The 27,864-nt window shown below is 42.4% G+C and overlaps 1 protein-coding gene across 3 annotated transcripts in view; it reads right to left on the bottom strand.

Annotated features, from left to right (window-relative positions):
• shroom1 (shroom family member 1) overlaps window positions 1-27,864 on the bottom strand; it is a 42,366-nt gene that overhangs the window by 3,163 nt on the left and 11,339 nt on the right. The window contains exons 1-9 of one of the 3 annotated variants that reach the window (XM_079565939.1): window positions 26,387-26,500; window positions 22,848-22,914; window positions 7,437-10,120; window positions 7,167-7,353; window positions 6,928-6,983; window positions 5,129-5,737; window positions 4,214-4,831; window positions 3,111-3,201; window positions 1,323-1,595 (exon numbers count right to left, since the gene is read on the bottom strand). In XM_079565939.1, coding sequence (XP_079422065.1) covers window positions 1,323-1,595; window positions 3,111-3,201; window positions 4,214-4,831; window positions 5,129-5,737; window positions 6,928-6,983; window positions 7,167-7,353; window positions 7,437-9,931 — 4,329 coding nt within the window. In that variant the 5' untranslated portion in view covers window positions 9,932-10,120; window positions 22,848-22,914; window positions 26,387-26,500. Of the gene's footprint in view, window positions 1-1,322; window positions 1,596-3,110; window positions 3,202-4,213; window positions 4,832-5,128; window positions 5,738-6,927; window positions 6,984-7,166; window positions 7,354-7,436; window positions 10,121-12,699; window positions 12,863-22,847; window positions 22,915-26,386; window positions 26,501-27,864 lie in introns of those variants that run through there. The other 2 variants (XM_079565937.1, XM_079565938.1) reach the window with 2 other exon arrangements.

The raw sequence follows: 27,864 nt of genomic DNA, 5'->3' as shown, positions 1-27,864 counted from the left end.
TTGCAGTTAATGGATTCAATTGGCAACAGGTTAGCATTGTCTTTAACAGCCCCTAATATATAAAGAAACAAGCGCAGATGTAAGGCAAAAAAAGTACGGGACAATTACACAGCAGTGCAAAACGCTTATCATAAGATGCATATTACTGGATTAATCACACTTTAAGTCCTGAAGGAGATCAACCCGGATTGACATTTTTTGAATTCCAGTGTGGGACATTGGCCTGCACTAGCTTTGCTCTTCACCTTTTTTCCCAGGCGGAGTGTGTGTTTGCAGATCTGAGTAAACAGGACAGGAGCGTGTCCCGGGGCAGAGGCACCCCTCCAGGCATGAGACAACATGCTAGGATATGGATATGGGTCACTCACACGACCAAAAGTGCGGCTTACAAAAAAGATTATATTTTCTAAAAATGACTAGAGTGCTTTGTTTCATCCACATGTGTTTCAGTATTCCTCCTGCACAAGTTTCCTTCTCAAGAGCTCAACACGTTTGTCCCCCACCTGCTGATGTGTGTTTTTCAGGTTCATACAGCTTCACCAAACTCACTGTATTCATGTCAGTGCTCTAACATAAAGCATTGATAAATATGTTTTGCAATTTCTGTGTTTGAAAACTTGGTTTGCATCCTGTTGCCCTCTACTGGCAGCAATTGGAATTTCTGGCAAACAACATGTTAAAGAGGGGGTATTATGCTTTTTTCAATCACATAGCCCCAGTCTATAGCACACTACATTGATGACGAAACCTTCTGTTGGTCTGTAAATGGAGTAAATTAAAATAACTGTCTTGTATAAAATTGCTCTCTCAAAATGGCTGTAGCGAATGTCTTGAAACAGGCCTCTGTCTCTTAAGAACCTCTGACCCTTTCCGACACGCCCCCTCCACACACTGTCTGTGGCATCAGTGGGGAGGGGGTTCTGCTGAGGAGCAGTGGTTGGTTACTCGGCTGGTGACGAAAGCTCGGAGGCGTCTAGGAGGTGGGGGCGTTCCTAGGAGGACTCAGGCAAACCTATCCCTAAAATGGCCGCCATCAGAGTTTTTATAGATTACTCAAAAATACGTGAATGTGCCAAGGCAACACTCCAGGCATGTTTTTAATGAGGGAATGACATAATAACATGATGTAAAGCTTGAAAAAGTCGATTTTGCATATACCCCCCCTTTAACAAATTAATGGTGTCATGATTGAAGTAGGTTTACGGTAAGAACGGCTCCGAATGAGTCTGGAAATGGTTTATGGGCTTTGGAAATGCTAACAACACGTACCCTAACCCTGTCCATGAACCTTCACAATAAACCTGCCAGATTCCACTCCGTACCTTCTCCTCAGCGTCCGTGTGCTGGTCCACGGTGCTCAGGGCGTTTTGGACACGAGCGAGCCGCGCAGACAGACACAGCAGCAGACTGACCACTCGCTCCAGGTCTCCCATGAACAGGTTGTACCTCTCCAGCTCCACGGGCAAACAGCGCTCACGGACCAGCCCCTGCAGTGCTTCACCGCGACTCCTGTTCTGCTCGATCTCAGTCTGAAGACCTGCGTTAGTGGCGGCCAACGAGCGCAGGCGGTCCTCGATGTACGACACCAGCAGACGCTGCGGCACCATGAGGAAAGATCAGGTCAGCGACATTGAGTTTTTGATGTGTCACATATTACATATCATAGAAATACTCAACGCTCTTTAATTAGATACTGTGGCTTTCAGATATCTGTAGTGTTGATTGTGTGAGTAGGTGTGCGCTGTATAATAGGCAGTAGTGAAATTGTGATAGAAACAGGATAAATGGACAATCACAACTTTTAATTTTAGCATAAAAGCAATCCCCTAGTAGACAATTAGTTGTATCGGTCAACCGATTTATCGGGCTGATATTTTGCGTTAGAAAGAACCAAGTCAGGGCTTTAAAACCAGTCCTCCCACAACTTCCTAGGCCTCAGGGGAACAGAGAAACAACGTAATGAAAATTGGTTAGCTATAAGTTTGACTAAAGTTAGCTAGTTTCACTAAACCTCAGTCAATATGAACATGCTGCATGTTATTTTGTAGCACAGAACCTGGAGAATTCAATCGCTGAGTTAGCTTTAACCTCTGCAATTGTCTATTTGATCGCCGCGCAAAATGCGTGGCTACCAACAGTATGCTAATGCTAACGGCAGCATGCTAACGGCAAAGCTGGGACAGAAACCATGATTGGACCACCTAAAGTAAAAAAATAAAATTGACTTCTGCTGGCGTGGCCAAGTATTTATCTCTTTACAGGATTATAGACAAGACATTTGGAAAAAAAATCCCCCAAAATCAGCACCTTCATCGGCCTTAGGAAACCCCATATCGGTCGATCTCTACCAACTAGACTCAAAGCTCTCAAAACTATTTACCATTGACCCAACTATCCAAGAAAGTTTGTTTGGTTTAAGGCTGTTAATAGGCAAGTAGTCACTATATTATGCCTGATTGTTGCATATTTACTGTATAATTGTCGTCATGATATAATATCCATGGCTGTCACTGCATGCGTTGGACAGTGGAAAAGAAGCTGTTTGCTGATCCAGGCGGGAGACAGAGATAAGCGGCAGACGGTACAGCAAGAGATAAGAAATGACTTTATCAGGTCCAGCTTAAGGCCAAATAGCTTTCAGACGGGATCAATGTCAAATAACACTCAAGTTATGTGAACTGTGTCTCGGTAACTCCCATAAACGGAAGAAATGAGAGACTGAAAGTATCAGAAAGAATGTATTTATTCTAATGTCACACTAAAATATACTATTTGCAACTTTTTATCAAGCTTTCAGGTTGCAGCTACTCTGTAACTAGCTCCCACGACAACGTGTAAAATAGGTAAAGAATATCAAAATGTTACAAAATAGTAAGAAGCACTTCCACTATTTCGAAGAGCAACATTTCACCAGGTTCAATACCCTCAATAGAGTTATTTTCCCCTATTTGAGGTACTTTAACTTAGAAACAGCATAGAAAATACTTTGAAAATACATGAGGACTATGCGTAATTTGTGCCTATATGTTTGCAGATTGTGTTCAACATGTTCTGAACAAAAAGAAAGTGTGGACTACTGGTGGCAAGAGAGCTCTACATTAAATAGTCACCTTTTTCTCCCTAACGCCAGCTATGGTCTGTGCATCCAAGTTCGGGGACGATGAGCAGGTAAATTCCTCGGTGATTTCTACCACTTCTTCACTGAAAAGTAAAAAAATAAAAAAAAGCATAAGATATACCGATATTGTAATTTTCAACACTACAAAGGTAGAATTGCCAGACTGTCATTCAACACAGAAACATGACAATGCCCGCATGTGTTTGAGTTTCTTGACGCAGTGCTTACATTGGCAGAAATATGAGCGCGGGCCTTGGCAGGTGCCAGGTGAGAGTGATGCAACAAAAGGAAACTCAATCAGCAGCACACGGATGACCTGAAACCACGGTTAAGTTTCGAACAGAAATATTAAACCTGGAAAATGAAATGGGTTTGATAAAAAGGCGTTTACTGAGTCTGTGCTCTTGTTGAGAGAAAGTGGAATGAAAAGGTAAGTATTTACGTTTTTTATGTATTTTGTTTTTGCAGACTTTATTTGCTTTCCCATGTGCTCCATCCTGCCAGGATCCGGGACAAAAGTGTCTCGCTGGACGATTAGGGAGTAAATCACCTACAGGAAACCCACCCAGAAACAGGGAGAGCATACAAACTCTGAGACACAGGGGCCAGGGCTGGTCAAGAGTCTGCTTAGGGCTCCCTCTACAGGTAGCATTGGGAATGACTCAATAAAAAAATAAATAAAAAAAAGCTAACTTCATGGGAGTTAGCAATTTCATGGCGTTGTGATGAACACACTTTGAGCGCTAAACTGCCCAGAACTGATCTGATGTTGGATCGTGGGCTTTAAAAAACGTGTAGACTAATTTTCTGTTATAACTGTGTGAAATATAATCCAGGAAGTACAGATTGGAGCAAGACTAAGTTAAACAGAATAACGCAAAGCTGCTTCAATAAAGAGAAACACTGTATAACCAACATCACATGACTTGAAAAGTTGATTTTGCATAATATGTCTCCGTTAAGTCAACGCCACTTTCCCCACAGTCTCCAAATTCCCTTGCATACATTCCCCCAGTGAACCCATTGTTCTTGGTAATTGAACACTTGCATGGTTAATCTATAATTCAGTGGTGCGTGGTTTAATATTGCGCTCACCTCTCTCCTTTCTGCTCCTGTTTCTTCTTGTAGTGCTCCTCCATCAGCAGCGTGTCCTCAGAAAGCAGCTGCTCCATTAGCATTAGCGCCGTCTTCCGACTGGCCAGCGGGTACAAGGCTCTGGCCAGCGATTGGTCGGCTTTCACCACGGCCACAACCAGCTCCTCCCATTGCGGTTTTTCGGCGTGTGCCTCCTGGCTTTGCGTCTCGCCCTCGGGAGTGCCTCTTTCCTCCAGGTCGGGGTTCTGCTGCCCCGAGTTTCCATCTTCCTTTCGGGGCGTTTTCTCCTCGTTTCCCTGTTGAGTGACGTCCAGGTCGGAGACAGAAGTGCTCGGGGACACAGAGGTGGTGCTTGTTTCGGTGGGTGGGGCGGCGGAGATTGAGGGTTCATTGGTGACTGCTTCTGTCAGTGGCGGATTCGGGACGTCCTGTTTGGGTTGATCCTCGCAGGGGGGAGGAGGGGGAGGAGGAGGGGGCCAGAGGGAGGGGTCCGTGGTGACACCGCAGCTCAGAGACACTTCCTGGTTTGGGTCGAGCATAGGAGGAGGAGGAGGAGGGAGGTCGGTGATGGACGGGTCGTCAACGGACACCTCTAGTTCTGAGGTAGAGGATCTGGTCCTGCAAAATAAGATGGAAATACTGTATAATTGTGCAACACAGTACAACAAATATAACCTTATGTGCCGATTTAATGTGATGACAAACAGTAGGGATTCAGTTTAAATCAATAAATACTGTATCTTTCGATTAAGGCCAAAGGAATCGTCGATATCGATATCCACCAAAGTGAAAGTTCCATGAGCTCCCATTACACAAACACAATAATCCCTCAGTAAGTTTAGTTGTTTACTTGCCCACATTAGTCCTATCCCACCCTGAAACAACCCTGGCATTGATGCAGCGCTGTAACTTTACCTGGGGCTCTGCCTGTTCTCATAGCCGCCCTTTGTCTGCGTGGGGCTGGAGGAGGTGGATTTCATCTCCCTCTCACCGGGGTCCTGACCTCTGGGGGAGTCCGCGGGGTTGGCCCAGGCCTCACTCGGGACCGCACCGTGCGAGTGGATCCTGGCCCGTGCCGAGGAGCAGGACGGCGGGGAAGCGGCGGGGTCCTCCGCCCCTAAATCGTCGTCTTTACTGCTCAGGATCGGCTCGGAGTTCTGCTTCACGGGGGGCTTCCTCTTTGTTTGGTTTGGCTGTCCCTGAGTGCTCTGCTGCTGCTGCTGCTGCTGCTGTGATGAGACGCTATTTTTCGTAATCTCCTGCGATTTTGAAATTGTACTTTTCCCTTGCGCCGAAACGTCACGCGCGCTGTTTGGAACACTCTTCACGCCCCGCTCTGGTTCAGGTCGGGCCGAATACCTCCACAGTTGGTCCAGTTGCTCGGTGCTCTTGCTCAAAGCTTTTGGCCTTGTAAATTTTGTTGTTCCCAGCTCCTCCATAGACTTGCCCCTCTGAGCAACAACACGGACCGGCTGCTGCCCCTCTGCTTTCACTGGGCTATCGCCTGTAATGTCCTTATGGGAGCTGTAAATGAAAAGTATTCAAAGTCAAACGGGGTCATAACGCTGGTTCGAGCACAGAGTCAATTCTTTTTTTCTTTTTTGGCATCTCAACTCCAAAACTAGAGCCAAAAAAACACTAGACACCATCTATATCTAAAAATATATATAATTGGAGCACACCTGGATGACTGAGAATTTACAGACACACGTAAATGCAACAGATCAGTACATTGTTTAACAGCATACTGCAAAATGTAAAATATATATGAGAAAAGAAAACAACTACGCTGTCATTTTGACCAGTGAAGTTGTAAATTCACGCTGCTCCCTGGCCTGTAACATAATGCAAACTATAACCGTTACAATAAATTCCTTCACATGCGTTTACAGACAGACACTAAGCTCTTGTAAACTCAAGAAATGTTTTCGCAATTGTGTCCCACCAATATCCCTTTTCAGCCGGCCCCGTCCCATTTAAAGAAGAGACGTAGTAAACTGTAAACCACAGGGGCCTTTATGGGGCATTTCACTTTTCTCCTTTTGCACACTAAAACATGTACAAAAGCATCCCCTCGGAGGCCAGGACTGCCCTGAAAAAGAGATTCTGAATCTTGGTTAAACACCAGGGAGCCCTCACTGTACAGAAAATCCATAAATACATTTTAAACCATTCGGAAAACTAAATTTAGGTGAGGGCTAATCATTCGAAGAGAACTTACTGTAAACAAATGTATTAAATATCCAGACAGCTTCACAGGACACTCTGATAATTCAATTTTCAACAGTCCATGTTGTTTTTTGAGCACAGGAATAAGGGAGTGTAATTATTTTTGACCTATTTTCCACACTTTGCATATTTTTTACTTATAAAACATAAAACATTTGTAGTGTATTTTCAAAAGTCTGAAAAAAGCTTAATATGAGCTATGGTTAAACTGCCCTCCATTGCCCATTATTTTCAACCTGCTCTGGATATTAAAAGAAAGAATCTTCTTTGTATCGCTCACATTAACAACTCATTCTCACGGCCCGTGCATAAATCTCAATGGTGGAATGCTGTTTTGGCTGCAAATTCTGGGTGTTGACTTTGCCCAATGAATCAACTAGAGATTTAAGTAGTCTGTGCCACAGCGCTTACATCCCTGACCTAATACTCTTCTGACCCAAAAACCAATAAAAATGTCCCAATTTGTTAGCAGTGCTGGTACATACCTGCTGGTTTCCTTAGTATCTTTAACCAGTAATGGATCCTGCACTGAGTCGAACGCCTGGAGAAAAATAAAAGGTGATGCATTACTTTGTTTAAACGCTCAGATTACAGTTTTCTTGTGAACAGTAGGTGGAATTTTATCTTTGTCATACTTGCGGCTTTGTTTTGAACACAACCCTCGCTCTTTTTAAAAGCAGGGGGGAGTAAATTTCTAGTAAAATGATCTAAGTGGCAGTGGTACCTGGAAAGGGTGGGGTGAAGATGTGGACCGGTTGCGGTAAAAGCTGCGGTCTTCCGGCTGGTCCAAGAGATCTTCCACAGAAGCGGACTTCCCCTGGGACGGACCCCGGCTCTGCCTCCGCTTGGACTGGTAGGTCTGACCACAGGACTGGCCCAACGAGGACTGGGTAGAGAAAAATTGGGCGTACCTGTAAAGCAATAACAAAAGAAAAAATTAAAAGTGCAATCCTGCCTGACTGACACCATAGAAAAAGTCATGTTTAATGCATACCTGATAGAGCTCGATGAAGAGTCCAGTATGCGTCCTGCGGAGTGTGGCCTGTTCAGTCTCTTCTTCTTGCTCTCCTGAGGCCCCGACTGAGGCCTGGGCCCCCAGTCGAACGGCTTCTCCCCGAGCGAGTGCCTCTGTCGGGTCGCGGCCGGCACTTGAGGGGCTGGCTGCTGCGGCTCTGCCACTTTCTGCCCCGTTTTCCTCTCCATGTACTCCACCAGGGCTTTGTGCTGGATGTGCTTCAGGCTGTTCTTAGACGCGCTAGACGCCGAAAGTGCGCGGCCTCTCGTCTCGAACAACTTTCTCCGAGCGGCGACCAATCCCGGCTCAGTCTGTAGGACACTATCGTCGGCAGCCTCCCGCTCCGTAATGAAAACATTTTCACTTTCATTTCCAAACGAGCGGCACGAGGAATGAATGGCCGCTTCTCTTCCTAATTGATTAAGTTTCTCCGGTTCGGAAAAGCACATCTTCTTCTGCTCCGGTGTCAGTCTCTTCCTTCCTCCGACGCGCGGCACTTGAGGTTGGGCTATGTTTGCTGGACGGCCATTTTCCTTTTCGCTCTCCTTCACCACTTGCTTCGGAGGTTCGATTTCAATTTCCTCCTTGATGCTTCCTGTCTCCGTCTCCTCCGAGGTGACGGATGGGGTTAGCGTTTCCGTCGAAGCCTCTGAATCTTGTGAAGACGTGAACTGATGCACCGCGGTCGGCCTTTCCTCTTGGACCGTGGATGGTTTGGCGTCCGGTCTTTCCCTTATGCGATGCGGCCGCGACAGCTGTAGATCCCTCCTTTTGAATGACGTCTCTCTAAGCACCCTCGACTGCACATCCTTGAGCTGCTCCCTATAAAACTTCTTATACGAGTGGTCTAAAGTGTTACAAGCTGCATCCATGGCCTGCTTATTGCTTGGTTCGCCTCGCGGCTCATTGATTACATCCAACGCGCCGGACTTCGCCTCCGTCTTGAACCCTGCCCTGCTTGCTCCGGTGAGTTGGTACAAAAGCGGAGTTGTTTCTTTGTTTATCCTCTCGCTTGCTACATCCCCCAATGACTGTCTGTTGACCCTTTTCGACTGCTCCTCTCTGACGTGTTTAAGCTGCTCATTGCTCAAGTTAGCGGCCTCTTTTGTCTGCTGCAAAGGGCTCGTTCTTTCGGGCCCGCAATAAAATATGGGGTTGTTAGGAGTATGCCTGCCGATGTCTCTGGACTGCGTGACGTCAATCTCCTCTAAAGCCGCCAGGCTTCGCGATGACTTGCTCAAACTTTGGAGGTTCCGGAGGTTCTCTTCGCACATGTTGACGACATTATCGCATTTGGAAACATTGATAATACTTCTGTCATTTGATGTTAAAACACATGGACTGGGTTGTAAAGGCCGAAAAAGATTCTCCATCGTGCTGTGGGATCTTTCCCTCAACTTGTACGTCTCCAGCTCTTTGCCATTCTCCGTGCCACACAAAGACGATGCATGTTGCCTCATTTCCAAATCCGGTGTGGTCTTACAAACTCCGGTCACGAAATAAAATTGTCCTTTGTGCTGAATGCTGCTGTTGATAACGCTCTGCCCAATGCTCCAAGACCTGTACTCTCTATGTGAATCGGATCCAACAAAGTCATTCGTTGAATGCGCTCGCCGGCGATGGTTTTCAAGACTGTTGGGGCCGTTTTTCATTTGCGAATCCACGTGGGTGTTTTGCGACGGCTTTAGTTTCAATTGTTCAGCTAGATTTGTGCCTTTTGGAGGAGACTGACTTAAGTTTTTCCCCATTTTGTGCGGCTCGATTTTGTTATTACTGTTTACTGCAAAATACTCAGGATTTGTTTGTGTCACGGTCTGGTTGTTAGGCAGGTGGTGAGGATGGTAGCTTGGTGGCTGTGACGCTCTCCTATGCCCCTCGGTTTTAACATGAGATTTTTCCAGTTGCTGTCGTGGAGTTTGCAGCTGCGGTTGTTGAGGCTCTTGCGGCGTCCAACTGTTCTCCAAGTTTTTAGTTGCGATAAAACTATCAAGACGAGTCGGAATCGGAGGCGGATTGTGCGTAATGTATCCTGCCGGAGAAGATGTTTCTTGTTTCGAAAACGGTTTGTTGTTACTATACCCACTTTCGCTTCCATTGTAGTGGCTAAGATTGCTGTTACTGTGTCTACACGAAATAGCCTCCACGGATCTATAAAGCTGGTCCATTGTTTTCTGATCCGACTGCAGGGCTTGAGACGGGTTGTACAATGACTTTACATACTTCAAATCGGCATAATGGCTGAAAGAGCTCGAGTGCAGATCATCCGGTAAAAATGGCGAAGGGTAATCAGGTGCCGTGGATCCCCCGGAAAAAGAGCTGTATGCAGAATCTCCTTTCCCGTGCTGGTGGTGGTGAACGAACTGGTCGGCAATGCTGCTATTGGATTTGGCAGGAGAGAGCCGGCTCATTGGCAAGCTGAGAGGATGCAAGTCTATGTTACTCATTCTCTCAAAGTGGAAGTTGTAAGAATCCATGGAGGAAAGGGACGTTCGGATGCAGGTAGGGAGCAGGCATGTGTTCTTGCACTTGCGGGCGAAACTGGCCAATTCACCACCATGGCATTTGAACTTTTGCACGCTTTTTTTTCTACACGGGCTTAGGTCATCTTCAGACTTTCTTCAAACAAGAGCTATTCGATGTGTTCTGGTCAGCAACTCCGGCTCCTAGAGACAAAAAAAATCCAAAAGAAGAGGTTAATCAGAGCTCAGAATCTCAAAAGTGAGAGCTAGTCTAATGCTACGCCTCCTCAACTGTGGAAAAACTCAAAATACGGGCACTCGGGTGGCACAGAAGCCTAAATATTACCAGGACTGACCGAAACTCGCCAAGTCACGAGAAGTTGTATCACAAAATAGAGATAAAGTCTTTGCGCAGCTGTTTGGGGCACCGTGTTTGTGTTGAATTGTTAGCTAAGCATGTCGACAAAAGCAATCCTCTCTTGTATTTACCACAACTTCAAAGACTCGACCTACAAACTAACACAGTGTCTGACTCATGAGCAAAAACACATTTGTCTGGCATTTGTCACACTTTGCTTTACAATACTCTGACCTGTTTTCAGGTTGCAGTAGATATATGACCAAAGATTTAAACATCTGGATCATAACATTAAGATAAGTTTAGAAATATGTGCTGCCTGTCAAAGTCGTGATGAACAATCCACCATAATCCCAGGCCGACTCCTATTAGTGCTACATATCATATTAATTTCTCAGACTTAACATGCTATCTCGGTTTTGTGGGTCATGTGTTGAGGTATGTATGCCCAACACAATGCATTAAAGGGTTTAGCAAAGGGCCTTGAGGTTAGCGGAGCCCGTTGCACCATACGCCATGAAAATGCAAGGAATCCTGCACCGACATGAAGAAACAGGGAGATTTAGGCATGTGATGGATGTACAGTTAAGTATGATTCCTGGGGTTGTACTATTCTGTGGCCACTGAAGACTAGACCAAGTAAAAAGGCAAGACATGTCCGGGCCTGTTTTGGAACAAATGCTGGTTGTTAGCAATAATGTAGCCTGTGTGCCAAATTATTCCTAACTTTCCTCCTAAAATGTATGAATATTTGGTCAGGAGGACAGCACAATTTCATGAACATGAACCCTCAGTTGTACCCAAATGCATGCTCACAAACACTCGTTCATAAAAATCTAAGATTAATTATATTTTGAATCTTGAAGTGTCTTATCTGAAGTAATTTTTTTTTTTAGTTTACAAAACATAAATAAACTTCTTAAATGACACTTACTCCAATATGTGGGCTAATCGATTAGGTTGAAACCTCCATAACAAATTCAAAAGTGGCAACAAACTACAATTTTGTGGAAATTAAAAAAAAAGAAATCCCATTCACATAGCCTTCCATGTCAGCAAGCACCGCTAAACCATACCGGGAAGTCCCATTTCATTTTAGCCTTTGATAAAAGTTCTATATTCCTGTTATCCGACCTTGTTTGATCAAAGCCATATTTAATGAAGGTGCATTCTTACTGATTGATGATTAATAATTGCTGTAAATATGAGGTCAGGCCATTCCTTTCTCAGTGTTCGTTATTGAAGAGCAGAAGATAGGCCAGCCGTGGGAACATAATAGTGGGTTTGGTTTTTATAATGGCTTTTAATGAACAGGTTGTCTCCCTGTCAACCTGTGTCTCTTTGACTTTGACAGGCTGCAGCCACATACCTGCCATGCTGCGCTCTGTTAGCAAAACAAACGCACCACACCCAGGCAAACAGGCTTCTAATGAAGTACCGTAATAGGTCGCTAAATAGTTATCATAGTTATTTGGAGCATAGAGCTTGTTGTGATGCTGATTGTGGGAACTAGGTTTTTTGTTTATACATCATACGCAATCATTTTTTTCCATGAACTTATGTTTACTATATTTTACCACTGCTTGTTTTGCCTGCTTCATGCTTTGCAATTCAGATTTTCAGATAACGTCATCCTTTAGACATTTTCTTGCGTTATAATGCCACTTATGTGCTGCAACCTGTTTTAATCATTCAGTCATGTTGCTGCAGATGCAAAAAGCTGAATGGAAACTCAAAAAGCCCAAACGATCTGAACCATGTTGGAACATATTTTTCGATCCTCCCTGAAACCTACAGATCAAAATTCACCACGCCATTCAGCCATTGTCCAGATCAAATTCAAACCTCAGACAGGAGTTGACTTTGGACAGACACGGCCGGGGATGTTGAGACTTTCAAGACGGATAATTTGCTGGACAAGCTCAAAAATCCAAATACAAAGATATCCCTTGGTGGCCGTTTTGCATATTCACAAGCCCCACTTCCCCTACATCCATTGAGTCTACAGTATTCAGGGGGTTTCCATACATCTAGAGGCACTCTGATCTACCGAGCCTCCAATGTGTGTGTGTGTGTGTGAGCGGTTACTAGCTGCCTCTCTCCCCTCTCCTCTTCGAAAAAACCCCACAGAAAGAGGCTCCCAAACAGGGGTGCGATCAAGTGGAAGTGATGTAGGGGACAGGCAGTGACAAAATGTACGCAGAGTGGAGCGGGGAGGGGGGGTGAAGCTAGTTTGGCTAGGGGGGCAACCGGCCGAAACAAACACTCTAACACGCAAGCCACCGGGAACAACAGACACAAGGGGAGCGACCCAAACAATGGCAAAGTTTGACGGATGTGATAGCAATCAGGGCAAGGATACGCAAGCGAATGAGATGAACCTGTGTTAAAGGTTTTAGGGAGTTTGGGTGGAAAAGAAACTTACCCAAACTTTCCCGGCTTCCATTGAAAACACTCGGCTCCCTAACATAAACAACAAGTGCCGCGTTGAGCTCCCAATTGGATCATCTTTCCGAGTATCCAAGAAGAAGAAGTGCATTTAAGCGCAGAGGACTTTTTTTGTACAAGTTCCTTCTCACACTCTCTCTCTCTCTTCACCCCTCACACCAAGCAAGACCAAGGGCTACTGCTGCTGCTAAGTTGGTCCCCCCCCCCCCCCCCCCCCCGATTGGCCAGCCGATGACGTTCAGGATCTGTGCACAATGAGAGCAGCAGCAGAGAGAGAGAGAGAGAGAGAGAGAGAGAGAGAGAGAGAGTGAGGTAGAGAGAAAAGAGGCCTCGCTTGCATTCCTGGCTGGCTTCAAAGACGGCGCAGGGACCATTCATTCCCAAGGCCCTGAGACCGGCGCATGGAGACTGGCCAGAGAGAGAGAGAGAGTAGGAGAGAGAGAGAGGGGTGGGCAGCCTGGGAGGGATGGGTGACCTCCCAGAGTCCAACCAGAAACACTTGCAAAGAGCCACTGTCTGGACTGTAGTAACTTTCTCAAAGCGAAAAAGCCTGGTTTCCCAGTTTCCATTTTAAAGCATGGACAGTGATGGGCAGTTTACAAGGAAGTCATGCAGAGTCAGGCTAATTGGTACTTTAGCATAAACTGCCGCTAATATGAAAGTGATTTATGAATGAGGGATTTTGCAAGGACTGCCAAATATGTGTGGAGAAATATACTCGAGTGTGTATCCAACATTAACCAATCACAGTAGAAGAATTACAGTCACAGCACATGTACAAGTGATGGAAAGGTTTGTGGACAATGACAATGCTTTACAAACAGCAGGAATCCTCGGGCCACAGATGGACAGTCATGTCACTGTTAATCCGTAAGTCACCTGAAGTCAGGTCACCAGCGTAATGCATCACAAATCAGTTGAGTTAATGACATAAAAAATGTAGCTCTGCTGTAATCAAGCTGCCCTATCAAAGGCCATAGACTAGAATGTATCTGTGCAGTAACTTCTCTGTCTGTGGTTAGTAGGGAAACCAAACTAGTCTTGGAATATGCAAGTTTTGTCAGGATATGTGTTGTTAGCTCAGGACGAATGGTGTAATATTTTAGCAATAAAGTAGTATTGTCAAATCTGTCAGAAAAAAAGAAGCTGAACTTAAATCAGTACTAAGTAACTCATGCCCCTAGAGGTCATAAGCGCAGGTGTCGTAGCATGTTACGGGTTTTTTACTCATTAATTGTCCGTGAAAGTAAATACTACACTGACAGAAAAGACAAAGTGAGATATTGTACATCCAATTACACAATGGAGATATTATTTTTCCACTCAAACTTGCTGGCTGTAAACACTGTTTAAATGGTGCTAGCCCGCAGTTAGCTTTGCCCGTTAGCCTGATAGCTTCTTCTTCGTAATTCCATTAATGTGTATTGGTGGCTCCAACCCGGTGCAGGAAAAGTTGCAATTGTGGTTTTCTGGCCAGAGGCACCAGAGGGAGATGAAAGACCCCCCGAATCATCCCATTAACACGTAGAGGGACTCCCGAAAGGATTTATTAAGGGAAACAAGTTACTTAGTAAAAATGTACAGCAGCTTCTTCAACACTGGATTGTTCGACATGTTAAAGCATCCAGGCACTGACACAATTTGTGGGGCGCAGTCAACAATCCACGTGCTTTGAGCTGAAACGTCGGCCTGGATGTCTTAAAATCTATTTGATATGAATTATGTAACATCTATCTTAACACTGACCACTAAACTATCTGAACGATGGAAATGTTACTTTACCCAACGTGACGCTAACATACCAGAGCAGCCTCACACATTAAACAGAGATGTGTGCTCTGGGATAAGCTCGTGAACACTTTCTGCCCCGGCAACTGAGCTAAGTACCCTATCATGGTTTAGCCTTAAGCGCCGCAAGAATGTAACAATCATATGCTTAAATAAATCAGGTGTTTTCGGGAGGAGTTCAGCAAGGACACATTTTTGAAAGATTACATGCTTGACATTTTTTAGATACTAGTTTTAATTCATTGTGAAAAATAAATCTCAATAGGCATTTAAGCAAAAGTATGCAGGAACTTTATGCAACTCTAAGTGGGCGATCTACGCATAGTGTTTCTTAATCATGAAAATGGTCAGCGTAAGGATTTGAGTAAGATTGTTAATTGTTATAATGTGCAATATTATGTCAGTGTACCGTGTTCACAGCACGTTAGCAAAGCCCATAGTCGTATATAAGCTGGTTAGCCGGCCTGGCAAGTGGGTGATAGGTTGATTGAGCAGGAGACCTTTGACTATTAAGACTCTAAACGGATTGCTGGTAGCATCCGTAATCCTGTTTGTTCTCCATCACAATAGTAAACAGATGCCAATGGAAACACAAACAGCAGGTGACATATGGAGATGGGACGCAGTTAAACAGGAGTTTCCAAACATATTGGTTTTTCCATGTTGAGTGCTTTGTCACCTTGAACTTGCGTTGACTTGTGGTTGTCAGAGATACATCGAGTATGAATGAGGTGTAAGAAAATTCTGGATGCTTTCTTTGTCTAGCATTGTTTGGCAAATGGAGTTAGTGAGCCTTAAATAAAAAGCAGTGTTGAAAATTAAGCGTTTGTAAAGAAATATTGCACCAACTTGCAGGCAGACAGACACACATTTGCAGAACTCACTTTTAACAAATCCGGCAGAACCACATTTTTTTCCTTTGTTCGAGCGCACGGAAATAGACATGTATTTCATTCAAAGGGCTAAACCACTTAAAATATGTAGCATAGCGCTGACGTGGATGGATTTGACATGGACAAACACTTCACCAAGGCTTGACTTGGCATCGGGCCTTATCCGGATATAAGTAAACCATCACTTTTATTGTGCGGCCATTGAGCTGTGGCAGGGAGGAAGTTGGGTTGAAAAGCTGGAAGTGTCTGAGAGCTTAAGACCTGCCAGAGCGAACCATCCTGTATCGAAAATAGTTGCCAACGCCTGCTATGGCTCCAAAGGTCATGCCTAAAAAATGACCAAACCGCATGACATGGTATTATAGAAGAGGGGGTATGATGCTTTTTTTTTTTTTTTTTTTACAGGTAAATAATCTCCAAAAAAATAATTATCTTCTTACTTTCTTACACTTTGTCGGTCAGAAAATATGTCAGTGCGGCTTGTGAGGTCAGGTATACTTTCGCAATGAGAGGATTAAGCTTAGTTACCCACTTAACCCACACCTGAACCGAGCACATTTTCTCCAAAAGATCCATTTAGATGAGTTTTGTAGGTTTCTTTGCTTTCAAATGAGACGTTACAGGCTGTAAGCTTTCAGATTTGGGTAAAGCTGAACTGGAGAAAACACACTTGGTTAAGGCGGGGGATAAGAGGTTAAGAGGGGTGAGGGAAGCGTTTCCTTGATACGTTGGATCTCATGAGGAGCTTTGTGGGGGGAAAAGGAGGAGATGTTTGGGAACAGCCACTGGAGAAGATTTAACCTCTTAGCTCCCGCCTGAACCGAGAGGATCTTTCTCCTCACGTCATCAGATTTTTTTTCCATCATTTTTTTGTTGGGTATTCAACTCATTTTTGTAACTCATTTTTTTGGTCATTTTTGGTCACATTTTTGTCATTTTTTTGTCAACTTTTTGTCAATTTTCTATCACATTTTTGTCATTTTTTTGTCTAATTTTTGTCATTTTTTTTATCCAATTTTTATCCAATTTTTTTCATATTTTTGTCATTTTTTGTCCCTTTTTTGTCATTTTTTTTGGCATTTTTTTGGTCTTTTTTTTGTCATTTTTGTGACATTTTTGCCACTTTTTCATCAATTTTTCGTCACTTTTTTGTCAAACTTTTCATAATTGTTTTCGTCTCAGTTTTGTCACTATTTTCACACCTTTTTTCCAGAAGCTTTTGGATTGGGGTAAAGCCAAACTGGAGAAAATGTGCTCGGTTCAGGTGGGAGTTCAGGGGTTAAAGAGTACCCAAAGATGCGCGGGTGGGTCTAGCTCCAGGTATGTTTTCTTCATGTGAGATCAACATTGTAACATTGCATATGATTTTTGCCCCCCTTTCATAAGTAGGCCAAAACTGTAGCTATTTCACCCTGTCATTGTTATAGATGGAGGGAGTGCTGTATGTGCTGCTGCGTGATTCAGGGGAGTGCTCGCATCTCTGTCTAAAATCTAGCCCCGACCGGGACCAGCCTCGCAGTATTAAGCTGCACATTCCTCTTGCCTCCGTCTGCCCTAAATACTTCAATGACACTTCACACTTGTGCTCTGCTATCAACGGAGAATATCAAATCATGAACCTTTTTATCTAGATAATTAAGTTGTGAGCTTTAACTGTGACATAATAAAATATGCGTGTAGAATACAACTCTTTAAAACAGGAGGGAGAAAGTTATAGACCAATAAAACACAGTCCTGAGTTGTAAAACTTTGCAAATTTGGATTTATGACAACTGAAGAAATGGAAACCTGAAAGAATATCAATGAACTTAAGGTCATGGCCTAACCATTCCTGCAACCACAGGCTCTGCAGGGGGGTTAAAATACCAGCCACTTTGTGACCACTCGCCCTGTAAAAGGACATATCTTGGAGATCACACCCTTTAATTCAACACACTTCTCATTATAATGCAATGATCTGTTTTATTTTTAGTCTGCATGATCAAAGCAGTCAGTGTCCCTCAAATATGCAAAGATGATCCCGCCTATGCCACACAGAACACAACACAGCGAGTACACTGCGGCACACCCATCCAAAAGAACAGTGTCCTCCAGTTAACCATTAAACAGGAACATTTGTGGACTGTCTGGACTTGAATCATGTTTACTATGCAAAAACAAATCCAAGTATTCTTTGTCATAACTGCAACCTATAACCTAGTAATCTGCAAAACATGATACTGTAGAAAGTCCACTGTCACTGGAGCAAAACGCAATATATTTGTCTATTGTAGGAGCTCACATCATGTGCTTAATATTTGGACAAAGAGTTGCTAATAGAAAGCACACGTCTGGAAAAAGTACTGCAATTGTGACTAAGTTAGTTATCAGCTAAATCTCTAATACATGGAAAATTCCTGGACAAATGAGAGCCTAAACAAACAAGCTAAACGAATACAAGAATCCTATGCCTTTTGTAGTAGGTTTGTAGAGCTCTAAATGGCAGAGTTTAAAGGTTTTTACATGAGACCCTGTGGAGACCACATATGTATTTTGTATTATGTCATTATCTTTTTCAGCTCATACAAATAAGGGAACATGCTGACCCAGGTCAAAGTCTGCTGACAGAGGGAAGAGTCGAGGGTAATTATAGACGCAGTGGGATTAAGAGGAATTTGATACTCCATCTCAAAACAATCTCACATGAATTTATGATAAAGAGTCACATGGCAGACGTGTCACCTCATTTTACAACCCAGAGCAAAATGTTCACTTTTCCAAAACTCCTACAGCCACACTCTTAACCCCACCCTTTACTACGTGACAATGAGATGGCTAATTTTCATTCGAGATAGGCTAAAGGTTTTACTTTGGCTTATTTCATGAGGGTTATAATGAACAAAAACATTATTTTGGGAACCCAATGATTCATACTTTAGGATTTATGATTTGAATAATGTCTATGTGCAGATAAGACAGTGACACTGAGACACAGAGACAAGGTCTGTTCCCGATTTCACCTGGAGCGCCCTCTGTAGACAACAGTGGGAACGGCAAACAGCATGGTTAGCAAGTCTATGGCACTGTGATGAGCACAGAACTGCTCCGAATTTGCTATTATGTCATGGCCTTCAAAAATGAGGACAGTTCCCTGTTTCATCTGTGATACAACTTCAGCAGTAGAAGAAGAAACGACCAAAGAGAACAGGATGGTTCAAAACTGGGTCAATGAAGCAAAAATACTGACGGGGGTAAAAGGTTCCAACATGTCTCTTTTCAGGTAACAATCTCACCAACTAGAAATTACAGTGAATGACCATTTTATTCATATTATTGTTTTGTCAACATTGTGCTGCTTGTTTTTAACTTAGTTGGCCTTCTTTTATTATTGTGTATTTCTATCCAGTCAGACAACAGACAATACTGGGGTTTGAGTATCTGCCATCCGATATTTACCGATACCAAGAGACTTTCTTAAAAGTGGCTTTCTCTTAGTGAACAATTGCATTGACTCTTTTCTCCTTTTAAAGATCAATAAAGTCATATTTTATTGTCAATTATCAATTATATCTATTGATAAACTCTTGGATAAACATTTAACAAGGATCACTGGACTTTTCTACACTAATTGGGTATATGTCAGGCTTTAGGTTACATTAATATAAACAACTCACATGAAGTGATCTGATCATTACAAATATATCAGATCAGTTATTTCTTAAACTTAAATACAAAGACTTGGCTTCAGCAGTGGTTATTGTATTTTATTTGGCTACTTTAGGTATTTCTATCATAGTTTTTGACCCAGCCTTGATTAGTTTTCGTTAGCATTAGCTTGCTCCTGCTAGCTTTAGCATACTAATGCTAACCACGGCATTTTGCACGGCGATCCAGAATATATTTGTGGAGGTTCAAACTCAGTGATTGGATTCTCCCGGTAGAGAGCTTCAATTATATACAACACGCCCATATTCACTTAGATTTAGGTAGTAAAAGTTGTGAGCCAAAACTGGTATCGGTTCAGTATCGGATATTTGTAGCCGATACACGATATCGTATTTTTTCCAGTATTGGTTCCGATATCCAATACCAGTATCGGATCCGTGCATCCCTACTAACAATATTGTCTGTCGCTTCTGGATATAACCCACATAAGTTATTTCATGGCACCAAAAAAGTACAACTTAGTTTCTATGGCTGGACATAAAGCCAATCATCGAAATCCTTAAAGTCTAAAGTCTTGTGGCCTAACGTTCACATACCAGCGCCACGAGAAGCTAAAAGGTTAAATTTTGGACAGGTGTTATAAGTATCTCAGGGTCAAAAGAAATCAGTCTCAAATGTCCAATGACGGCAGGCTTTACGGATTATAAAAAAAAGAGGTGACGCCATATTACAGCATCTCACAAAGGCGTAGGAAGCTTATTGAAAACGCAGCTAAACAACGAGGGAGCCGCGGTGACAAAGGATGTTCAGGGGGAGGAATGCATGAAAAGACAGGAGCTTTGGAAGAGCGAAAGACGAGACGGCCTTCAGGAAGCTCAACACAAACACGGCCCGAAGAAAAAAACAATAACTACTGCCCCACTTCCTGTTTGAAGGTGGGAAAACTTTCACAACAGAGAAAAATGTTGTTCTGAAAAAACAAACGCGTTGCTCTGTTGGTGTCCCCAGGGAGCTTCCCCATGTCCCAGAAGACAGCGGGCTGTTTGCATAATCGAGGCGCATACGCAAAACAAACGTGGAAACGCCACACAAAGCAGGAGGACGTAGATTCAAATCGGCTGTGCTACACACGGCTGGACTATAGGAAGATGCCTTAGAGGATTGACATTGTAACCATTAAGTAACTTCTTGACACGTAAATAGTCGTTAGCAACAGCTATAAAAAAAAATATATAATAAAAATTGTTCTAGGAGATTCTGATCACCAGATCCAACTGCAATATCAATATCAAACAATTTATGAAACAAAATAAAGCCATTTGAAAGCAGTGGTACTTAAACCTCTAAACTCCTACCTGAACCAAGCATATTTTTTCTCCAGTTTGTCCATCTAAAAAGAAAAGTGTTAAAATAGCTACAAAAATGGGACAAAAATGAGTACGAGTGACGAAAACGTGACCAAAACGCAGCAAAAACGCCACAAAAGAGCAACGAAAAAGTGACAAAAAAGGCACAAAAAGTGACAATGTGGCAACAATGCGAGGAAAATAATCAGTTTAGATTAGTTTTGTAGAATTGGAGAACTGAGCTGGAGAAAATGCACTTGGTTAAAGGAACAGGCCACCCTTTTTCCATACTGAGATGTTCTTACATGAGCTTAGACGAGTTGATGCGTACCTGTCTGGTCTTTGTACGTGCCCTCAGTCACGCAAAAAGACCAAAGATGTTTCTAGCATTAGGCCTTAGGGGTGAAGGGGTGACGTACAAAGAACAGACAGGTACGTATCAACTCGTCTAAGCTCAGGTAAGAACATATCTCAGTATGGAAAAATGGTGACCTGTTCCTTTAAGGGCTGGAGTTATTTCACTTTTACGCTGTTTACGCTTAAGTGCAGGGATCATTTTATGTAGGATGAATAGTACCTTAACCATTTCATCAATAGAAATGGAAAGCTACATTTTAGTAACAGTAGCTAACCTAGCTGCTTACTCTCCTCTACTTCCCATTCATCAAAAGTTTTGTTTTGGCCAAAAACGTTGAAATTAACCACAAAATCCATCTCATACGTTCCTGTCAGTCACTAATTAGGCGTTAATCTGATTCAGCTGTGTCATGCGTTGCTATGGCGATGCCCACAGCAGAGTGATATCCCAGTGATTTAACTACCGGACTACGTGTGCGGTTATAGATACAGACGGCATCTCGTCCTAGAAGGGGGCGTGGCTTCGCTGAGGGGGAAAATTATTTATCTTATAATTTTAAATAAAGTCAGGTGTAAATCGGGCCCTTATGGATATTTTCTCACAGCACATTGTTCAGTAGAAGTGAAAACACGGCAGTTGTAGCTCGCGCTAGCTAACCGTTAGCATTAGCCCGATGCTAACATGTAGCATCAAGTTAGCATTCTCCGTTATTCATGTATTTATGGGCTGTTGAACCACTTTGCTCCTCCCCATGTCTTTGTATCATTATTTAGTAGAAAACTATATTTATAATTCAGCATTTGTTAAAGTAGTTTTTTGAATAATAGAGAAAGTTTAGATTTTTCTCCAAATTGTTTTCCCCCTTAACTGTTGTCAAACATGACCATATATGGGCGATTCCAGAGATGCCGTCTGTACCTATATGAAAATAATGCACGCTTGTTAGCACCCACCAGCCAATCAGAATCCAGTATTCACCCAGACCATGGTATAATACAAGTTATATTGATGCATGGCAAAGTAATGGGACAACAGTCCACTTCCTGGTATTACACGCTGTCCTGTCCTGTAACGTACTGGCACAAGTGACCTGTGTGCGCTAACTGCTAACCCTTTGTCATCTCATCATTCCTATAGTCGTCTATGTGGTGCCAGGCTGCAGTGGCCATCGCTGCATTGTTATGTAATGTCCCACAGCTGACCATAGACGCATGACAGACCAGGAATTCACCCGGCCCGGCCCCAAGAAGAGGGTACAGGACATGGGGACATGGGGACAGGGCTAAACATCAACCAAGGGTGTCCTGTAGAAAAATCCCCCCCTGCGAAGAGGCAATGGTTACTCAATTCCAGATATTTAGGTAATATGCTTTGCAAACAACAAGATATCTGCTCTGGATGGGTTTTACCTCATTTCACACGCTAATCTGTAGTGCACACTTTGACAAACAAGTTCTGAAATGCATGAGATTCTTGTGTTGGCTTAGCAGCTCACTCTCAAATGTTAGTGCTCCTAGAAACAGAATCTCGATTTTTTCACAATGAGTCCCAAATTTCTTTGCAACCGTCGTTAAAGAAAATCACAATAATATCTCAAGAAATTAATGGTGCAGCCCTACTCAAGTCACATGAAATGAAAAAAAAAAAAAAAAAGGAAAGGAAAGGAAAGTTTGCTGTACTTATGTGTGTGCTTCATGTACCGGAAAATGCAATAATTCTGTGCAAAGCTGATGAAAGACTTATCGCACCTTAAACAGAGCTGCTGCAGCAATAAGCCTTTTCAATTGATCTAGGTCTTAATGGTGCCATTCATAACACTTTTATGTAAAGTGACTTGCGTTTGCTCAACAGTTCGGATGCACAACTGTGTCCAAATGCTTTTTATGTGAACGATAACACCAGTATTATAAATGTTATCATATCTGTTGGTTAATTATTATGGAATGTTCTTTGACCAACAAAACCATACCATACCACCTCCAGCTTAAAGGAACAGCATCAGTAAGATTAAATATTTTGTAAATTAGTCTGTAATCCATATTGTGGACATGAGCAGCGTAAATATGGACACAATTACTTAATTTAAAAAACTTACCCATAAAGTCACTTGATCTGTCCGGTCATCCCCATGTTATTGCCGTCCAACTTCTCTGCCTTCGCCCCTGGAACAAGACGAGACAGTCTCAATGCTCATTCATGCCCGCTTACAGACCTATAAAACATCTGCCGGGGTTTCACTCGGTGACTTATTAGTCGCACGGACCAGCTGACTCTTTATGGACCTCCTGGAGCTTATCAGTGATGCCCGGTGAAGTGTGATGGGGCACTGGGCACGGAGACAGGAATGTGCTCGATAAGCAGCAGGTACAGCAGGCAAAGCAAATAAGTTACTCCACACACGCCACCGTCTGAGGATTAGGCAAAATAATATGCAAAGTGCATTCAAAGATACACTTGGCATTGGCAACCATATAATCGTAACATCACTGCAACTTGTTGGCCTTCTGTGGATGTTATTCATATGGCAATGTCTTATGTCTTAACACATGCTCAACAACGGTGTCCCAGTAAACTAAGGACTAAGGCTAAGACTTCATCTTCATAGCACATTTCATAAATAAAGACTATTTCCAAAGTGCAGCACATAGACAATATGAGCAAAATCAACAAGATGTAAAACGGGCATAGATTGTAATTGAAACAACAATTGATAAGAAAGAAGTCTAAATAGAAACAAATATCAGAGAAAGATTGCTCAAATGGAAGATTTCAGGATTCAGAGTTATACTAGAAAGGCACCCAAAAGGAAGCAGTGGATGAAACAGAGAGAGGCTAAGACTTAAAGTAGTAGCTGTAAGAAGTAGAGGTCGACCGATATGGGTTTTTCTAAAGCCGATGCCGATTTTTTGAGATTTTTATTGGCCAATGCTGATATCCACAGCCGATGTTTTTGATTTTTCCTAATGTTTGAAGCTTCTAAACCAGGAGTGTCCAAACTACGGCCCAAATTCTAAAAATATAAAGGAATTAAAAAAAATATATAATCTATATATAATTGAATATATATAAAATAAATGAAAATCCATTAAGCTGTGATGAAGGAAGTTTTTTACTTTAAGCGTATTCAATTCAAAAGCATAGTTAATATTTGATTGAATTTGCTAACTTTAATACAATAGAGGTGAAGTTATATATCTGACCTCTACTGAGTGTGGCCCAGATGTTTGTGTATTTTTCAGTATGTGCCGTCAGTGAAAAAAGTTTGGACACTCCTGTTCCATACTGTAAACCGTGTCAGTATTGAACTGTGGCAGCAGGGGGCGCTTTATTAGGGGCTTGGTAACCAATACCAAGACCCCTTTCTTGAAAGTGTCTTTCTCATTGAAAAAGTGAATGGTCCTTTTTCTCCACCGTGAGATCAATACAGTCGAGATGTTAATATTTATCAATTAAGTAAATTAATAAACTAGCAAAAACATTAAACAAGGATCACTGGACTTTTCTCCATTAAATATCCTTGGCTACATGACAAGCTTTCAGCTTGTATTAATATTAACAACTCACTTAAAGTGATCTGATCATTACAAATCGATCAGTTAGTTCATAAACTATAATACAAATACTTTGTCACTCCAGCAGTGGCTGATTTTATGTTATTTCATTTCGTGATCCAAACATAGTTTCTGACCCAGCCTTGATTAGTTGCCGTTAGCATTAGCATATTGCTGCTAGTCACGGCATTTTGCATGGCGATCAAAAATACAATGGTGGAAGAAGTATTATAGTATGACAAAAGGAGTAAATATAAAAGCAGCAGTAGTAGTTTCAGTCATCTGAGTAGCAGAAACAGTCGTAGTACAATAAGATATGTTCTCCATCGATCATTTCATTACGTTGTTTAGCCTGTGAAAACCTTTAACAGTACAAATACTTCAGACTACAAGCTCCAGTTGATTTGAAGACTCATTTACTTTTTAACGCAGATGCTCTTCTCTATACTAGGAAAACTGCCAGTCAATTCTTACATCTCTCTCAAGTCATGCCGCTAAATACACCTGTAAGCACTGAAATAATATTTACAAAATAGATTGTGCTCTCTCTCTTTTGTCAATAGCATCATATCTGGAGGCTTTGTTCAGTGGTAGTTTTAGGAACAGTTGCATAATACAAAATACAACTTCAGTTTAATCTGCAATTATAGCCTAATGCCAGTTATTTTTGACGAGAGGCCAAGAGATCATGACCAAATGATGCAAGAGCGCAAAATTATTTAGGAATGTGCCTTAGCAAACCTTCCTCGGGCCGGGGATCAGGTCTGCTGATCCGTCACCCATGCAAGGACTTAAGCCGGTAACTAGATTCTCTCCAACAATTTTACCCAAAGTCTCTCATCTTTCTGCAAATGCACAAATCCTGCACATCAACAACAAGCGATCCTGTTCATTCTTGGGGAAGGCACAGTAATTATTAGACGGTGTTTTCCCCCCCTTTTTTTTGGCAATCGTCACGACCTCCTGCAGCGGCTGAACGGAGATTACACTAAACATTGACCTGTGGGCTACAAAGACAATTGCATTCCTCTGCTGGCCTCCCCTCCACGAAAAACTATACAGTAATTGCAGTGCTTTTTGGATCACAGGACATTCATATTACAACGATACAACTATTCAGCTAATAATAAAAGGTTACGCAAGATCTGGGATGGGCAAAAAGTGAACAATAAAACTTTTGTGAACTGATCATTCCATTGGACGATAAATCAATTTCTCGACATATGACAAACACTACGGTAACTTGTGATCAATCCATGGGTCTAGCGATGAAAAATTTTGACTGTTGCCATAGAAAACAACACAGCATCTTGAAAGAGCACATCTGGAGAAAATGAAAAAACTTTTGGCCAAATTGACTCTGTGCATAACAATGCCGCCCACGAAGTGACTTCCTGTTTTGATCCAGCACACCAAAATAAAAGCACACAGCTCGTGTCATTGAGTAGTTCAGCAGGTACTTGCAACATTACAAGAATTTAGTGAAATACACACATATTAAGTGTTTTGTCTGTTAGTCAATTGTTCACTTTTTGATTGCCTCAACTGTGTAAGACCTTCTTTTAGACAAGCCCATCCACAAACTTAGAACATGGCCGCTTTTTCCCCAGAGGATTTCATACGTCATGATTCAAAATTCAACAAACAAGAAAAAGACATGCGAGACAAAAGTCATTAATGCCCAGCTTCTATTTTCTTTATTTTCAGCCAAATCTACATAACAGGGGACAGAATATTCCAGGCATTCATTATGATTAAAAGATGAAACTATAAAAGAGTAAGTGGAATATCAGCTTCATATGCTATACAAAATATTCTAAAATAACTTTGTTTTTTGTATTGTTTCAACTTTTTGTTATCATGCTGGCATTTTGCAGCCAGGAAGTTTAAGTATCCTATCTAATCTTACTGTTTTGGATAATATTTCCTCCCGTTTGCTCTATCCAAGGCAGTAAGTGTGTTAAAATGTCTAAAAAGAGGTCAGGGACACCTGTTCTATAAACATACAGTGCACGCAAACAATCTTAAACTACAGGCAAACAAAATGGCCCCTGTTAAACTTCCATTAGCTTCACTTACTTACAGCGGGAGTCATTTGAAGCGTCGGCTATTACCTTCCAATGACATCACGTCTGCCAAAGAGCGAAAGAAAAGCAGGGGGAAGAAGCACAAAAAAACATGAGAAACTGGGTCACTGTCTGCCGAAAGAACTACTTTTAAATGAGAGAGGAGACAGAAACTCAGCTAATCTCTCTTTCTACACCTGCCAAGAGTCTAAGCGGCGTGTAAAAGCAGAGTCGAGCTACACGATACGCTCCTCTCTGTACAACAGTGGTGGCCCAACAACAAGGACACATTCGCTCGGAGTCACACAAGACATTTGAATTGCAAAACAAGCCGCCCGGCACAGGAGTCCAGCAGCTTCACTCTTCCACTGACCCCAAAATGTCCACTTGCTAAGTCAACAACACGTAGCGCAGGCCGAGTTTACTGTTGTCGAAAAATAAACTGGATCTGTACGTTATTTGAGAAGTTATGTTAGTCGTGAAGTTTGTTTCACTTCACAGTTGAATGGTAAATGTAACTAGGCCTGTCACCATAACAAATTTGAAGTTCAATATATTGAGGCAGGAAAGTATCGCGGTAAGCGATAATATTGACTCCAACGATACTAGATACTGTCAACTCTCAAGCATTAAAATGACAGTTAAAGGGACTATACAGAGTTTAAAAATGTTAAAATGAAGTATTTTCCTCCCCCTACATGTTCCAGCCATGTCCTAATGTGTAGAATGAGCACTGTCACTCAAAAAGGTGTCACTTCGGCCCAAATTGCAATCATGCACGAGCTTAATATAGAAGGTGCAGTTACACGTATGGCCTGAGGTGGCAGTAGTGAGTATAAAATGGCCAACTTGCATCCAGCCTTTAAGCTTTGTTCTAAAAGTATATAATCATATCCTAAAATATCACACAAGCTGCAATGAACATGAAATATAATGTAACTCAATTTGCTTCAGTTAAAAATCTAAGTTTTACAGAGAAAAAATTGGGGAAATGTTAACAAATTTATAGACGATAAAAACGTTTTTTTATTGAACGATAAGTCGATACAGAAATGATCGTGACAGACTTAGAGGCTCCAGCTAACGTGGCTGTTTCATCCCATTTAAAAGCTTTACGATGCACACTCCACCGCAGTAGGTGGCGGTGTCTGCGCTGTCGGTGACCCTGACTCACAACGAGAGAAAAAGATTTGTCTATGTCGCTTTGCTGTACGGGTGAGGATTCTTGAATCTTCAAAGTTCACATTCAAATCTATTTACCACTTCTTCTTTGAACCAAAAGCAAATGCTATTTGACTTAAAGAGACTGGATGCAAGTTGGCCGTTTTTATACTCACTACTGCCACCTCAGGTCTCATGAGTAACTGCAGTCTCTATATTAGGTTCATGCATGACGGCACTTCGGACCCAAAGTAACAACTTTTTTGAGTGACAGTGCAGGATTTTAGAGGCAGTTGTGGTGAATAGGTCTAGGTTCATTCTACACATTAGGACA

This window comes from Gobius niger, assembly GCF_951799975.1.
Source record: "Gobius niger genome assembly, chromosome: 11".
In the NCBI taxonomy this organism is placed as follows: Eukaryota; Metazoa; Chordata; class Actinopteri; order Gobiiformes; family Gobiidae; genus Gobius; species Gobius niger.
This window is presented reverse-complemented; position numbering and strand designations above follow the sequence as displayed.